The sequence below is a fragment of the Pelodiscus sinensis genome, chromosome 11, assembly GCF_049634645.1.
Source record: "Pelodiscus sinensis isolate JC-2024 chromosome 11, ASM4963464v1, whole genome shotgun sequence".
Classification (NCBI taxonomy): domain Eukaryota; kingdom Metazoa; phylum Chordata; order Testudines; family Trionychidae; genus Pelodiscus; species Pelodiscus sinensis.
Genome location: NC_134721.1, coordinates 43,999,550 through 44,013,803, shown reverse-complemented (window position 1 = coordinate 44,013,803; position 14,254 = coordinate 43,999,550). Strand labels below are relative to the sequence as shown.

General features: G+C 60.2%; 1 protein-coding gene across 2 annotated transcripts in view; it reads right to left on the bottom strand.

Annotated features, from left to right (window-relative positions):
* The window catches only part of SEMA3G (semaphorin 3G), an 89,758-nt gene that overhangs the window by 21,149 nt on the left and 54,355 nt on the right, over nt 1–14,254 (bottom strand). For both annotated transcript variants that reach the window (XM_075939490.1, XM_075939491.1), the window contains exons 3-7: nt 12,446–12,508; nt 3,390–3,509; nt 1,730–1,820; nt 1,165–1,281; nt 798–940 (exon numbers count right to left, since the gene is read on the bottom strand). In XM_075939490.1, the coding sequence (XP_075795605.1) occupies nt 798–940; nt 1,165–1,281; nt 1,730–1,820; nt 3,390–3,509; nt 12,446–12,508 (534 nt within the window). The remainder of the gene's footprint in view (nt 1–797; nt 941–1,164; nt 1,282–1,729; nt 1,821–3,389; nt 3,510–12,445; nt 12,509–14,254) is intronic.

Here is a 14,254-nt window from a genome sequence, read left to right as displayed (position 1 = left end):
GGGTCATAAAACCTCCCCGTAAGCTGAAGGCTGCTGGAGGTGCGGCCCAGAACCAGAGCCTACCACTCCAGGCCCTGCTGCTTCGTGGCTGAGGTAGTTAGCAAATGGGGCCTTTTTTGTGTGGAAAATTTTCAGTTTTTCAGCAAAAAGCCCAACCCGCCAACCAACCCCCTTAAATACTGTGGCTGTAAATAAAAGCACTTTGATTCTGAAATGTCACCCGGGTGCCTCATGGGAGTTGTGGTTCAGGTACCTTATGTTCCCAGTATCTTTTAGAGGCCAAACTCCCTAATAAGACTACATCTCCCAAGATGCATCACTGTCTTGTCTGTTAGAGAGAAGTAAGGCATCATGGGAAATGAAGTCTGGTTGAGACAGCAGGTCCATAAAGGAGAATGGGGGCATGAGGGACTTGAACTACAACTCCCATGAGGAACTGTGGCAGCATTTCTGAATCTAAATATTTTGGTTTTGGGGGGCTGAGTCCAATGGGGAAAAAAATGAAGATTTTCCATGGAAAGCAGACTGAAAAAGAAAATCACAGCATGTCAAAATCCCAATTTTCCACTGCACAAAAACAGTTTGAACAGAATTTTTGTGACTACCCTACTGTGAAAACTTTACCTAATATTTATTTCCAGAACAAAGTTATTTACAGCGGGATGGGGGCAAATAGAAGGGGTTTCCAGGTAACCCCTTCACATTAACCCCTGCATACTCAATAGCGTGACCAATTGGATCCCACCCGCCTTCCCCCAGTTTCTCAATATCACCCGCATCCTCTCCCATGGCCTCACCACACAGATTCGCCCGACGCGGCTGAAGATGGCGCGGCCTTTGCCATCAGACTCCACCGCCTTCTCCGTGAAGAAGAAATAGACTTTGTCGTTGTCCCGGTCATCATTGTCTGGGATCAAGTAGGCGGCCACAAACTTGGGGTCTGCGTGAGAGAGCACCCAGATCGGAACAAGAACGTACACGGAAGAAGAGCAGAATCTACCCCACTGCACACTAAACGGTGCAGGCCTCCGGGGAGCATTGCATTGTGGGATCGGTGGGGCCCAGGGGTGCATTCAAGGGAAGGTGGCTGCAGTTTGCGCCAGTTAGCCCTGATGCCGGGTGCGAGGGGCTCCCACCTCGGCAGGGTCCGAGACGCTGTTTTACCGTTGAGCAGGCGCTGATCCATCTCGGTGCGGAGAGAAGAGCGGGATCCCATGCTGCGGAAGATCACCGAGTCACGGCCCAGGAAGTCTGCGGTGAGGCCCGTGTACAGCTCCCCCCCTGGGAAAACAGCCCCGGGGAGAAAATAAAACCCCAGCATAGCCCTGCGGACTGCAAACCCATCCTGGCCAAAGGAGGGCAGGAGACATGTGGGAGGTCTATGGTCTGACCCAGGTTAGAGTCCCTGGGAGGGGAACACCCGGACGTGGATTTCTGTGCCCTGGAATGGACGCCGCAGGACGGATGGGCTTCAGATGCTGGGTCCAGCCAGGGAAGCATCCGAAAGTAGATTTCTAATTGGTTAGGAGCGAGTCCAGGCTGGCAGCCATCGGACCCCCCGTCCCTAGATGGCTGAGGTTGATCTAACAGCATAATTTCTCTCCACTCTCTGGTTTAGCACCGGGAATGGACTGAGCTGAGATCGGGGTCGTGCAGGTCCCTATCAGGGCAGCTCGGGCTCAGTCGGCAGGGAGGGCTGTGCCTGTTGGTGACCCGGCGGGACACTTACCAGTGAAGGTGCTGGCAAAGGCCCTGCTGGGCTCGTGCGGACACTTGCCCCGCCCGCTCTGCACGCTCATGGGATCCAGGCTGAACACGTGCTGGGAGGGGGACAGAGACGCGTTAGGGGAGGCGTGGGAGAGAAGCCGCCAGGCCGCCTAGCACACCAGCTGGGGCCGCGATCGCCGCCGGAGTCAGAGGCAGGGCCTCGGGGGTGCCTGGAAGCCGGTGGTCGGGGCGAGGCGCCTGCCGATCGCCCCCCAGGCAGCAAGATGCGCCCTGAGCGGGTGGGATCAGGTGCCCAGAATCCTACTGGCTCCGCTCCCTGGGCTCTGTCTACGGCACATTGCTTTGCTTCCTGGCCCACGCCCCAGAGCCTTTTCCTAAGCATGGGACAAGGGAGGAGGCTTGCGAAGCTGCCCACTGCTGCCATGCGACGCGGCTTCTGGCACCTCCCGCCTGCCTCCCCGGCTTGGCACAAACAGCTCCTTCCTGCAGCCGTGTCTCCACGAGGCAGCCACGCCAAGGGAGCAGGGCCGTGCCGAGACCCAGCCAAATGGCCTCGGGGTTTGCAGCCCCACAAACAGGGCCCCGATTGTGTCCCGCTTCCTGGTGCGGCTGCGGGAGGAGAGGCAGGGTTGAGAGCATGCTGGGCGGGAGACAATAGACGGCTGTGCGGAAAGGGCATGCTCTCCTCCACACCCCACAGCAGCAGCTGGAAGCCCGCAGGGCAGAGGTGGGGGCGGGGGGTCCCAGGGAGGCCGTAATTTATGAGCAGGGAGCCTGGGCGGGGGAAGACATGCCAGCCACAGAGCTGCCCAGGGCAGGACGCCAGACCTGGGGAGGGCGAGGGGATGGGAGGGGCCACGTGACAGATCAGCCTTGCTCGGGGTGGGGGGGAGGAGGGGAGGGAGAGGCGTGCTGCTCTCTGCATGGGGCAGCAGAGGGGCCTGGGGCAGCAGTGGATGGGTTGGCTGGCATGGAGCGGCTCCCTTTGCTGGGCACCGCATGGGACCAGTTCTGTGCACGGATCTCCTCTACATGTGCCATCTGCTCACCCCCACGCCAACCAAGGTGGTTTGCTCCATGTGGGACAGGTGCCAGCCGCATCCCCTGGCAGACAGGTGGGTCGCTCCAAGCTGGGCAGGTACCACTCACCAACTACCTTGCGGGGCTCTCCTGCTCGTGCGCCATTTCGGTGTCTGCTTCTCTGCCCCCTCCCCCAGGTCAGGGTGGTCTTTTCCTCCGTCCCATTCATGGCTCCTTGTCAACCTGCTTTATCCCCACTTCTCCCCCACCCCCACCCCGCCTTGTACCTGGTGTTAAGGAGCCCCTGCCTCCATGAAACAAAGAGCAGAAGCCCAGTGGGAACGGGAGCCAGGGGCGAAGGGGAAGCTGGCATCACAGCTGGAATCTGTCTCCTGGCCCGGCAGAACACTGCCCAGGCTGGATCGGGCCAAGGGACGGGCCCAGAGTCCCCGCTCTGACAGATCCAAACAGCCTCCTGTCCAGGCCCTCTTGAATTGCTGCCAGTCAACCCCAGGCAGCTGTTCTAGGGGCCGGGATTTCCCTACGCTCTTGGCCAGCATCAGGGTGTGACCCCAACATGCTGCAGGGGGACCGAGGGGGACCGCAGGACTTAGGCCGGCTGCCCCGGGCCGCTGCCTTACCTCGCCGCGGTGACCCACGTTGACGAAGGCGCAGACAGGGTGGAAGGCCCCTGTCCCACAGGCCAGCAGGTGGGTGCGGTTGAAGGGGTGAAGGGCTCGGACGTAGTTGGCACATTCGGTCTGGAGGAGAGAGGGAGGGGCGGTGTGACCGGGCGGATCCGTCAGCGTGGGGGAAGGACTCCGCACCACTTTCCCCTTTGGGCGGGACGGTGCAGCAGGCACCTCTGCGAGGCGTCCTCCATCAACACCTCGACAGTCACCGCCTCCACCTCGCCCCACATGGCCGGCTCACGGGACTTTACTGGGCTGCCTGGTCAGCGGTTCCTTCTATCAATTCCTGAAGAATGTGCAGGGTGCAGCAAGTTCTGGTCCCGAGACCAGAGCTGGATCAGAGTTAAGTTGGGGACCCCGACGTGGGTGGCTACAACGCTCACGCCCAGGAAAAAGCAGCTGCGTGTGTCAGAGTGTTAACAACAGCTAGCCAAGTTACAAACACTCCTGGGAGCTAGAGGGGACACAGAACGAGCACCCAGGACCACCCGACATGTTAGCCTTTGTCCTCAGCAGCGGCTGTCCTCCGGACCTGGCGAATGTACGGGCTGGGATACAATTTCCCAATGCCTACTGCCCGTGCTAGTAAAGGAGCCATCTCCCTTTCCTGATCTGTATTCCCTCTCCCCACAAATGTCAGGGTGCCCTTTTCCTCTCGGCTGCTAGCCCGCGTTGACTGGCAAACGTGCCAACTCGTTACCAAGGTGTTCGCAGTCGCATACATCTGGTGATGTTCCTCCCAACACCACGGGCGATGCTAGACTAGTATCTTGCGGCTACCTGTCAGCAGTGTCGTCACGCCAGTGACAGTGTCTTGTGACAGATTATGATCCAGGGTCACTCTAGGTTCATAGAATCATCGAATACTAGGACTGGAAGGAACCTCGAGAGGTCATCGAGTCCAGTCCCCTGCCCCCATGGCAGGACCAAATACTGTCTAGACCATCCCTGATAGACATTTATCTAACCTACTCTTAAATATCTCCAGAGATGGGGATTCCACAACCTCCCTGGGCAATTTATTCCAGTGTTTAACCACCCTGGCAGTTGGGAACTTTTTCCTAATGTCCAACCTAAACCTCCCTTGCTTCAGTTTAAGCCCATTGCTGCTTGTTCTATCCTGAGAGGCCGAGATGAACAAGTTTTCTCCCTCCTCCTTATGACACCCTTTTAGATACCTGAAAACTGCTCTCATGTCCCCCCTCAATCTTCTCTTTTCTAAACTAAAAGCTTAGCCCATGGCTCTTAAGGCCTTGACTGGTTTGGCGGTAAGCTCACTTCACTACTGCCTTAACTTGTACCGTCGCCCTACCTAGCAAACCGCTCTCCCTGTAGGGCGCCCTGGGATATCTCACTCTGCCTAGGGTTGCCAGATGGATTCAACAAAAATGCCGGACACACTTGACATGACATCACAATCGACATTACGTCTTAGTTAGAAAATACCGGACACTTCTATTTTCTCATTTCTATTTTCTCTATTTGTTTCCCGAACAGAAAGCTCAAATACTGGACGGTCCGGTTGAAAAACCGGACACCTGGCAACCTACCCCTGCCTGGTGCTTCTGTGAAAGCCCCTAACCCCTGGGGACACGGGGCTATGGGACAGCCTAGCCTGCATTTAAAAGCGGACTCCATTTCTAACCTTCCCGGCTGCAGAGAAAACGTGACCCCCAGAGGGCGAAGAGGCTGGAGACAATGACAAAGCGCCCAGCACGTACCAGTCTAAAAACACCTCCTGGTTTTTAAGGCAATCACATTCATGGGGGAGGGGGATGACTGTTCTGAGCGCCTCATCCAGATCTCCCCAAATCTGGGGCTTGAAGCTGGGTCTCCCAGGCCAGGGCAGGGCACCCCCCAGGCTCGCTCCTTTCAACCCGTCTCAGCCCAGCGGGGCCAGCCAGCGCTACGAAGTAACCAGCTGGCCAGGGCGCTGGCTGTGCACGTTACTGGCATGGCTTGCTGCAGCTGTGAAGTCGCCCTTTGTTTCGAGTGCGCAGTGGGGAGGAGGGCAGTGCGTCCCAGTGCATGACGGCCCGGAAACAGAGCCGCTGCTCCCCCGCAAGCAGGCCAGCCGCTCCGGGGAAGCTCCCATCAGGCTGGGATTCCCCGGCGGCTCCTCCTCCACCCCAGAAGGGCAGGCGGCACGAACCCAGACCCTTGCTCCGGGGCACAATGGCCGGAAGCAAGACGTGCCGGCTGGCAGCTGGGAAGCGGAGAGGAGTTCTGCAGCCGCGCAGCAGGGAGCAAACCCAGACTGGGCCCCTGCGCCTTCCGAACAGAACAATACCCGCCCAGCCGGCACATCCCTGCAGCTCCACAAGCCCAGGGACCCCCCCAGCATGAGGGCATGGGATCTGCAGGGGCAGGTTCCTGTATTGATGCTTGGCCCCTTCCTGGCTGCTTGGCTCCAGCCCCAGTGACTCCTTCCGACAGAGTCCACGGCATCCCTCAACAGGATCTCCGGCCAGGAAGCGAGGTCTTCGGATTGCTTTGTGCAGGGGCTTCCTGGATTAGCCCAGAGGGGCTGCAGGCTGGGCCCACGGAGACAGGCTCCCTAGCAGCTGGGCTCAGTGCTATCCAGGAACGAGGGCTGGCCGGCTCAGGGGGTGCAGGCGGCAGGACTGTGGCTCAGCTGCAGAGCTGGTGTAAATCGGTACAGGCCAGGAGAACTCCCTGCCACGTTTCAGGCCAGCCCTGGGTTCCTGGCCTGGGCGCCCGCCTTCCAGCATGAGTGATGCTGGATCGCTCCCCTCCCTTCCTTACAGCAAACAGGGCTGGGGAGAGCACGGCGTGGGCAGCTCGCCCTGCAGCCCCCCCGCCACACACACACCATTGGGGCAGCTACAGAGCATGCTCAGACCCTGGGGGGCTGTTTCCCATCGCAGTCCTACTGCGAGACAGGTGCATGCCACTGGCCTGTCCTCCCAACCCTGGAAAGTCTGCGCCCATTGGGGAGGGCGACCTAGGGGCTGAGTGCAGCCCCCGGGCTTGCCTGGATCCGGCCCCCAAAGCTTGAGGCTCTTCCCCCCATCATCGAGGAGCCCTCGCCGGTGGTCCAGTCCCCCACCACCGCCCCGCAGGGCTGGAGCGCATAGAATCTACTAGCCCTGGCCCCCCTAGGCTCTGTTGGGGCAGGGGAACGGGGGAGGGGCTTTCTGCTTCTCAGTTGGGAGCCCCAGCAGGGAGGGGTCGGTTTGGGGGTTTTTTGTTCTCACCTGTGCGCGGCCCCCGGCTGATTTTTCTGCAGCTCAGCAGCCCCCAACCCAAAAACGTTCCCCGCCCGGCTTAAAGAGCAAGCCGGGGACAACAGCGTAACACAGAGCCTACCAGAACGGCCAGAGCACAAAAGGAGGGGAACACATTCCCCCTACCCCATACTAGCAAGCTCTGGCTGGTCAGACCCTACCTCTGCCAGATCAAGGCCTTTGCCACGGGGTGGAGAGAAGCACTAGGGCAGGTCTCCCGGCTCGCCAGCCATCCACCTGTCTGTCCTCTGGAAATTCTCAGACCCCTGCCTGGAAGCCACCATGTATCCCCCGCCCGCAGCCAGAGGCAGACCCGCGGCCGTGCGGGCGCCCACGAAGCGCCTTCTGGAAGGGGCAGCGGGGATCAATGGTGGGAAGCGCAGGAGACGGATGGACGGACAGAGCCATCCTCTGGGTGAGGTAGTAATGTAAAGGGGAGGCTGGCTCCTTTCACGGGGCAGGATGACCCACGGCCCTTCGAGCCTGCCCCGGATTCATTGCTCCCGCTTCCGGAGCGGCGGTCTCCCGGCGGGGCCGCACAGAGGCTCTCCGAGCATCCTCTGCAGGGCTCCGGGAGGAACCCGCTGCTGTCCCCAGGAGGAACCCGCTGCCGTCCCTGGGAGGAACCCGCTGCCGTCCCCAGCCCCTCACTCCACCAGCGCGGGGACGTTCCATCTCCAGTTCATCAGCCACAGCCACCCCAGGGGCGAACCGCAGTCTTCTAACCTGGCTGCCTTCCTGCGGCCCTAGTTCCCTCAGGCCTAAGCCTGAAAGCAGGCTCAGGCCAGAGCTCCCCCACCCTGCCTGCCCCTCCCCAGCCCTGCCCTGTCTCAAGCAGCCTCCAGCTTCCCTGACAGCCAGGTCCCTCCTGCTCCCCAGCTGGAGCAAGAGTGTCATAAGGACATCAGAGCGGCCACACTGGGTCAGGCCAAAGGTTCATCTAGCCCAGTGTCCTGTCTGCCCACAGTGGCCAATGCCAGATGCCCCAGAGGGAGTGAACACAACAGGGAACCATCAAGTGATCCCTTCCCTGTCGCCTATTCCCAGCCTCCGGCAAGCAGAGTCTAGGGACACCCTCCTTGCCCACCCTGGCTAATTACCATTGATGGACCTACCCTCCATGAATTTATCTAGCTCTTTTTTTGAACCCTGATAAAGTCCTGGCCTTCGCAACATCCTCTGGCAAGGAGTTCCACAGGTTAACTGTGCGCTGCATGAAGGAAAACATCCTTTTGCTGGTTTTAAATCTGCTACCTAGTAAATTTCATTTGGTGACCCCTAGTTCTTATGTTATGGGAACAAGTAAATCACTTTTCCTTATTCATCTTTTCTGTACCTGTCATGATTTTATAGACCACTATCCTAGTCCTCCTTAGTCTCCTCTTTTCTAAGATGAAAAGTCCCAGTCTCTTTAATCTCTCTTCACAGGGGACCTGTTCCAAACCTCTCATTTTTGTTGCCCCTTTCTGGCCACAAATCTATCTTCATGTCCTCGCCTCCTCCCCAGGAACCCGTATTTATACGGCCCCAGCTGGGCCCTACTTGGCTGCTATTTGCCCAGCTGTGGGCTCCGCAGCCTCAGCTCTCTCCCAGGGCTGGGTTTTATCCTTGTTAGAGAAAATGCAGGGCAGATGCCCCATCCCAGAACCATTTCCAGGGCCAGGTCGTTGACAAAACAGCTTCTGTTCAAATTTGCACCGGAATGCGAGGTGCCAATACTTCCTCTTCAAAGAAGTTCGCAGTAGCTTCAGGAAACATCAAGTCATCCCAAGTAACCTTCCTCAAGAGGGAGGAAATCTACCTTCATGCCCTAGGGAACTAGAAGAGGCACTGCGGATGCCAGAACCCTGAGATAGGGCCAGATCCAGATTGGGTTAAGCCTGGGGGTTTCAAGTACCCAGCCTCAGTCTGTAAACCTTTGACGCCCGGTGCTAGGGCCAGGCGATCCCAAACGCCGGCTCTTTAGCTGCCTTGCTCCGTGTTTGCCCGCCCTGTGGAGAAGGAGAGGCCCTCAGACTTCGAGGCTGGGACCTTTCCTGCCACCGTTTCTATTCACGTCAAGAGAGCTCCGAAGCGCTTGTCTCAGCCCTGTGGCACGCAACGCTGACCGCTTGCCGGGGGCGCGCTAAGGGCGCTGTGGAAAGCTGTCGGCTGTGATGAATTTCTGTTTTCTTCCGGCTGAATTACGGCGTTCAGAGAGGCTCTCTGAAGCCGCCCGCCTCGCGTCGGCGTGACGACAGCAACGCGCTCCTCAGGCACGAGGGCTCCGCTGGCAGGCGTGGAAACTCCACAGCAGCAGCATTTAGAACTGAAGCCACTTGTTGGGTGCCTGCCACCCCTGTTCTTCGGTCTCTCTCCCTTGTTACCCAATGGGCAGGAGAGAAAGACCCAATCGTGGGCGGTTAGTGATTCCCACCAGTCCCCTGTTTGTGTTTCTCTCTCCTCGGGATGCGTAGAGGGCGCTGGACAGAAATCAACCAGCAGCAAGAAAACGACGGCAAGAGAGCCACGATGTACCACGATCCACGGGAATGAGAGTTTGTGGGTGAAATCGCCACGTGTATCAAAGTCACTGGCAAAACCCCCATTGACTTCCCTGCCACATTTCCAGCTGCTTGGGTGCCACGTCTGGACACGACCTCTTCATTCCTCATGGCTGATTGCCACGCCTTAGGCCACCCCCTTTGTTCTGATTGGTCCGTTGCTGATGAGCTAACCCACCGGAAGAGGCTTCGGTTGGATCTTCAGCTGAAGGGAATGGTCACAGCTCTGTAGAATTCACTAGAGATACGCTCACGTACATCACCCGAGGATCCGGCCTGGGGTGGTTTAACGTGGGGAATAAAAGGCCTCACAATTCAACACCTCGTCCAAAGACACACCCATCTCTGAGCCCGTTCAGTCTGAGCCTCAGGAAACCCAGCCTGGAAATCCATATTCCTACTGCACAATAGCTGGGGAACAGCGTTCAATAAGAAAACAGCCCAGGTGTGTATCGGCCGGAGCTGGGCAGGCTGGGTTCTAGAACACAAGAACCCTCTGAGACCTCAGTTCTGATCTCCAGAGGAACCAGTCAGAAGCATGGGCGGGAAGTAGCCCAGCCTGTCACCCTTACAGGACTCCCACGTTGGCTGAAATCCTTCAATCTCTTCTGAGCCCGCTTGTTTCTTTACTTCGTCCTAGTCCTGGGGTCCCGTTGTGTGGTTGCTTCTCTTGGGTGGAATGGTTGCTTCCTGGGGAGAGGGGACTGGCTAATCAAAACAAGACCAAACAGGCTGAAGAACAGGGAAGGAGGAGGACAGGTTTGGGAAGGGAAAGAGAAGGAAGACTTCAGACCATTTGGATTGCGGATCGGAAACGGTCAAGGATCCTTGGAACCGACCCACCAGTCTCTTGCTGTTACCAGCTGCAGATACCAGACACGACCGGGTTCCCGTCCAGCCCCAGAACGCCTGCTGAACATGGAGAAAAGCAGCCAGAAGTTGACGAGACAAGAAAAACTGTCAGGAAACAGCAGCTGCAGAAAGCAAACACGAAGCGTGTATTGGGGAGTAGGGAATACAGGGGAAATGGATGGCCACATGTGAAGCTAGGGAAAGAGCGAACCCCACCCAAAGTACAAATCCAAGGACACGCTGATATTTTTTACCCGACACCTGACTCCGCCCTGCTCCTGGTAATTAAAGCGCGGGCGCCGCTGGGCAGATAGAAGTGTTTGTAACTCCGTCAGTACGAGCAGCAGTCGGATCGCAGGAGCCTGCCTCGGAGCTGGTGAATTCCACGAGGCCAATGTCAGAATTTCGCACCGTTCCCAGGTCCTCTGCTTTAGGATGGACCCCAATCTCCTTGCTCTGCTGAGTACACCCATGCTGAGCCCTCTCTGGGGGCCGGCCAATGGTTTTGCAGCCTCCCTGCTGTTTATTTTTCCTCGGCAAAAGTCTTTCCATCACCAGGGCTAGGGGGACGGAGAAAGGCCGCCCCAGGGCCTGGCTCCGTTGGCGGGAGCTTGCAAAATAAACATGTGGAGGCCGAACGGAGTGACAGCCACTCCTGGGAACAATTAACTTTGGGATGGATCTCAACAAGGGGCTCTCCTGCCCCCTCGCTCCCTCCACGGTCTCCAGTCATCGTAGGGGGCACGGGAAAGAGTCAGGGAGTTAAATTGGCCAAACACCCTCCAGCAAAGAACGCCACCAGAGCCCAAGACCACTGGAGCGAATGGAACGGCTCCTCTGGATTTCAATGTACTTTGGGTCAGGATGTCACATGCGATGTATTTCGCTGCCTGGGGACCAGCGTGCGAGCGGAGATTTAGGCTGCTCCCTGCGCTGGTTCCCTGCCCCCCACCCCCATCTCTCCAGCCGGGACCACTCCCCAATTCGCACGCCGCTGCTCCGAGGGGGCGTCACCAAATCTGCCCACAGCTGAGCACACCCCTGTCGCGCTTTGGGATCCTGCTGGACGCAGGCGTGGAAGGGAGGGGCAGGAAGCCAACGGTTCCAAGGCTGCGCCTGTGCGGTTTTCAGGAGGGGCTCAGGTGTATCAACACAGGCTGCGACCAGAGCTCCCGGCTGCAGTGTAAACACAGCCAAAGACTGGCTTCTAGTCTGCATTACCGGCTGCTTTCCCACGCCCCCGGCCCCAACCCGTTCTGCTGCCAGTTCAGTCCTTCAAGCCCCGGGCTGGGATTTGAGAGCTCCCAGTCCAGTTCATGGCTCCTGGGGTGACCCATGTAATCGTGCTGTGCCTCAGTTTCCCCATCTGTAACATGGGGACAGGGCTGGATTAAGGCATGGGCTAGCCGGGCTGCTGCCCGGGGTGCCAACCTATGGGGGGCACCTGATGGCAGCTGTAACGGGCACGCAGCAACAGCACCCCTTATATCTGCCATCAGGTGCCACACGCCTGGATCCCGGATCGTGGGCTGCAGCAGCTCCCAGCCGCCACCCTGTAGCAGCCGCCCGGGGTGGAGCCACATTAACCCCCACAGCGCCGGCCAACAGCACCCTTCCCTACATGGCCAGGCTCAGCCCGCACCGGGCGGCCCCAGGCTGCGCACCAGCAGTAGTAGCCGGGCTGGGCCAGGCCGGGCACGTGCGTCCTGCCGCCGCCAGCTCCACGCGCCCTCTCTCATGCACCAGCGTGAGGGCAGGGCTGCGCATGCGCCCTCCCCAACCTGGGGTGTTATTAACCTGTCTGCCCGGGGCACCAGAAGGGCTCGGTCCAGCCTTGCATGGGGAGAATACCCTGCCCCTCCTCAAAGGGGCTTCGCGAGGATCAAGCCATTAACGCTGAGCCCAGACGGGACGGCGCGAGGGGATCTGGGCGCACACACAGGGAACGTGACTTGTCCGAGGTCACACCCGGCGAGCGGCGACTGCACCACCCACGTGCTACGCGCTGGCCCCCAGCCGCGTCCCCTCCCAGTGGGAAGCAGAACCACGTCCCCGGACAGAGACACAGACGCCGCCCCGCCCCACGCACAAACCCAGAGCAAGGCCTCCTCGTCAGGCGGCTACCGCAGGGGGTGGGGCGGGGGAATCCCGCTGGGGGAGCAGACCCCGGCTCAGCGACTAGGCCGAGTTGAAGGGGCCAGGCAGCCGCGGGGGACTGGGCCACTGGGAAGGGCCCAGAAGAGTCCAGCTCCGTCCCGAGCACTGGGAGGGAGCGCCGGCGGAGAGACACGCAACCCCTTCATCGCCTCGGCAACGTCAGCCAGCCGAGGCGGAGTCGCTCTGGAGGGGCAGGGGCACTTACCGGGGGGTCCTTCCCCTTCTGCACACACTCCTCCTTCTGCCCAGGGAGGGGCGGCCAGTAAATCTGAAACGGAAGACAGGGGCCTGAGGCCAAGTCGCCCTTCCCATCGGACCGCTCCATCCGCCGCCTCCATCTCTCACCCGCGCGCCTCATCCTCCCGTTGGGCCAAGGAGGGACGAGCCACGGAGCCCGGCCCTGCCCACCCCACATCCCACAAGTCAGGCTGTCGGGCTCAGTGGTCACATCGGTCTCTCGCCCTGGGCCTAGCTTAGGCCGGCCGGGACACAGCGGCACCGGGCCAGCGAGCTGCATCCGCGCTCCGTAGCCAGAGGCGCACAGCGGGGGCGGCTTCAGAATCACGCGGCCACCGCAACGCCCGGTCTGCTCGGGCCCTGCTGGCCAGGGAGACGTCCCAACCCACGCCTGGCCCTCAGCTCCCCAGTTCAGAGCTCTCCCTAGGGCAGGCTGAAACAGAACCCCCCAAAGCGGGCCGCCCGGCTCTGGGGCAAGTCGTACGCGGATCCACAGAGGAGCCAAACTTCCCAGTGTGGCACCATCTCCTGTCAGACCCTAGGGAGGGCTCCAGTCCAGAGCACACACCCAAGGGCCCAGCTGGAAATCCACCTGCTACCCCAGCTACCCAAAACGCCCCGTCAGCCGGGAGAGGGGCCATCAGCGAGGCGGGGGCCGGTGTCTCAGCTCCGAGGTGGTTTTCTGTCTATTAGCGGAGCCCCCGGGCTGTTCAAACAGTCCAGCTTCCCTCCCAAAGCCCCTGGCCACCACTTGGCTGCGGGGGGCCCTGCGATAAGCCCCGGCTGTTTATTTGTTCTGCTAACGGGGTTGAGAACAGTGGAGGGAGCTGGGCTGCCCACGGCCCCTCACTCTGCGTATCAGGCTCACAGGAAGGGGAGGAAATGAGATCCGATGACAGCAGAGCGGGGTCCCCAGGGAAGCGGTTTCGTAGGGAGGAGAGCGCCTACGCTGACCGACGGGGCGGAGAGCTGGGCCCCGAGACAGGCCGCGCCACGCTTGCCGGCAGGGCTTCCAGGGGGAATTTGGGGCAGAGGGGGAGGCCGACATTGCGGTTCTGGTCCAGGGGAAGGGAGGGCGCGGGGCGGGGGGACAGTCCTACACTGCGGGGGCCTGCGGAATAGAGAGATCACTCTGAGGATCTAAGCCAAGAGCAGCGATCCTAAGGCCTGGAGGCCAGACGCGGCCCCTGGCTTACCTGGACTTGGCCCCCGGGACTTGGGGCTCCCCCCAGAACTGGGGAGCTGGTGCTGGCAGTCCAGCCCTGCAGCACCCCCACAGTCCCCTCCACGGGGCTGGAGTGTGAGCACCAGCTCCCTGCTGCGGGTTTGAGGGGAGCCCCAAGCCTCATGGACCAGAGACAGGCAAACCGGGTCCAGATCTAACTCACGGGTGGGGGGAGGGAGCAGCTCCTGCACCCCCCTCCTGCCCAGACCCCGCTCCCCCACTTACTCCTGCACCCCCCCTCCTGCCCAGACCCCGCTCCCCCACTTACTCCTGCACCCCCCTCCTGCCCAGACCCCGCTCCCCCACTTACTCCTGCACCCCCCCTCCTGCCCAGACCCCGCTCCCCCACTTACTCCTGCACCCCCCTCCTGCCCAGACCCCGCTCCCCCACTTACTCCTGCACCCCTCCTGCCCAGACCCCGCTCCCCCACTTACTCCTGCACCCCCCATCCTGCCCAGACCCCGCTCCCCCACTTACTCCTGCACCCCCTCCTGCACAGACCCTACACCCCCACTTTCTCCTGAACCCCCCTCCTGCTCAGACCCCGCTCC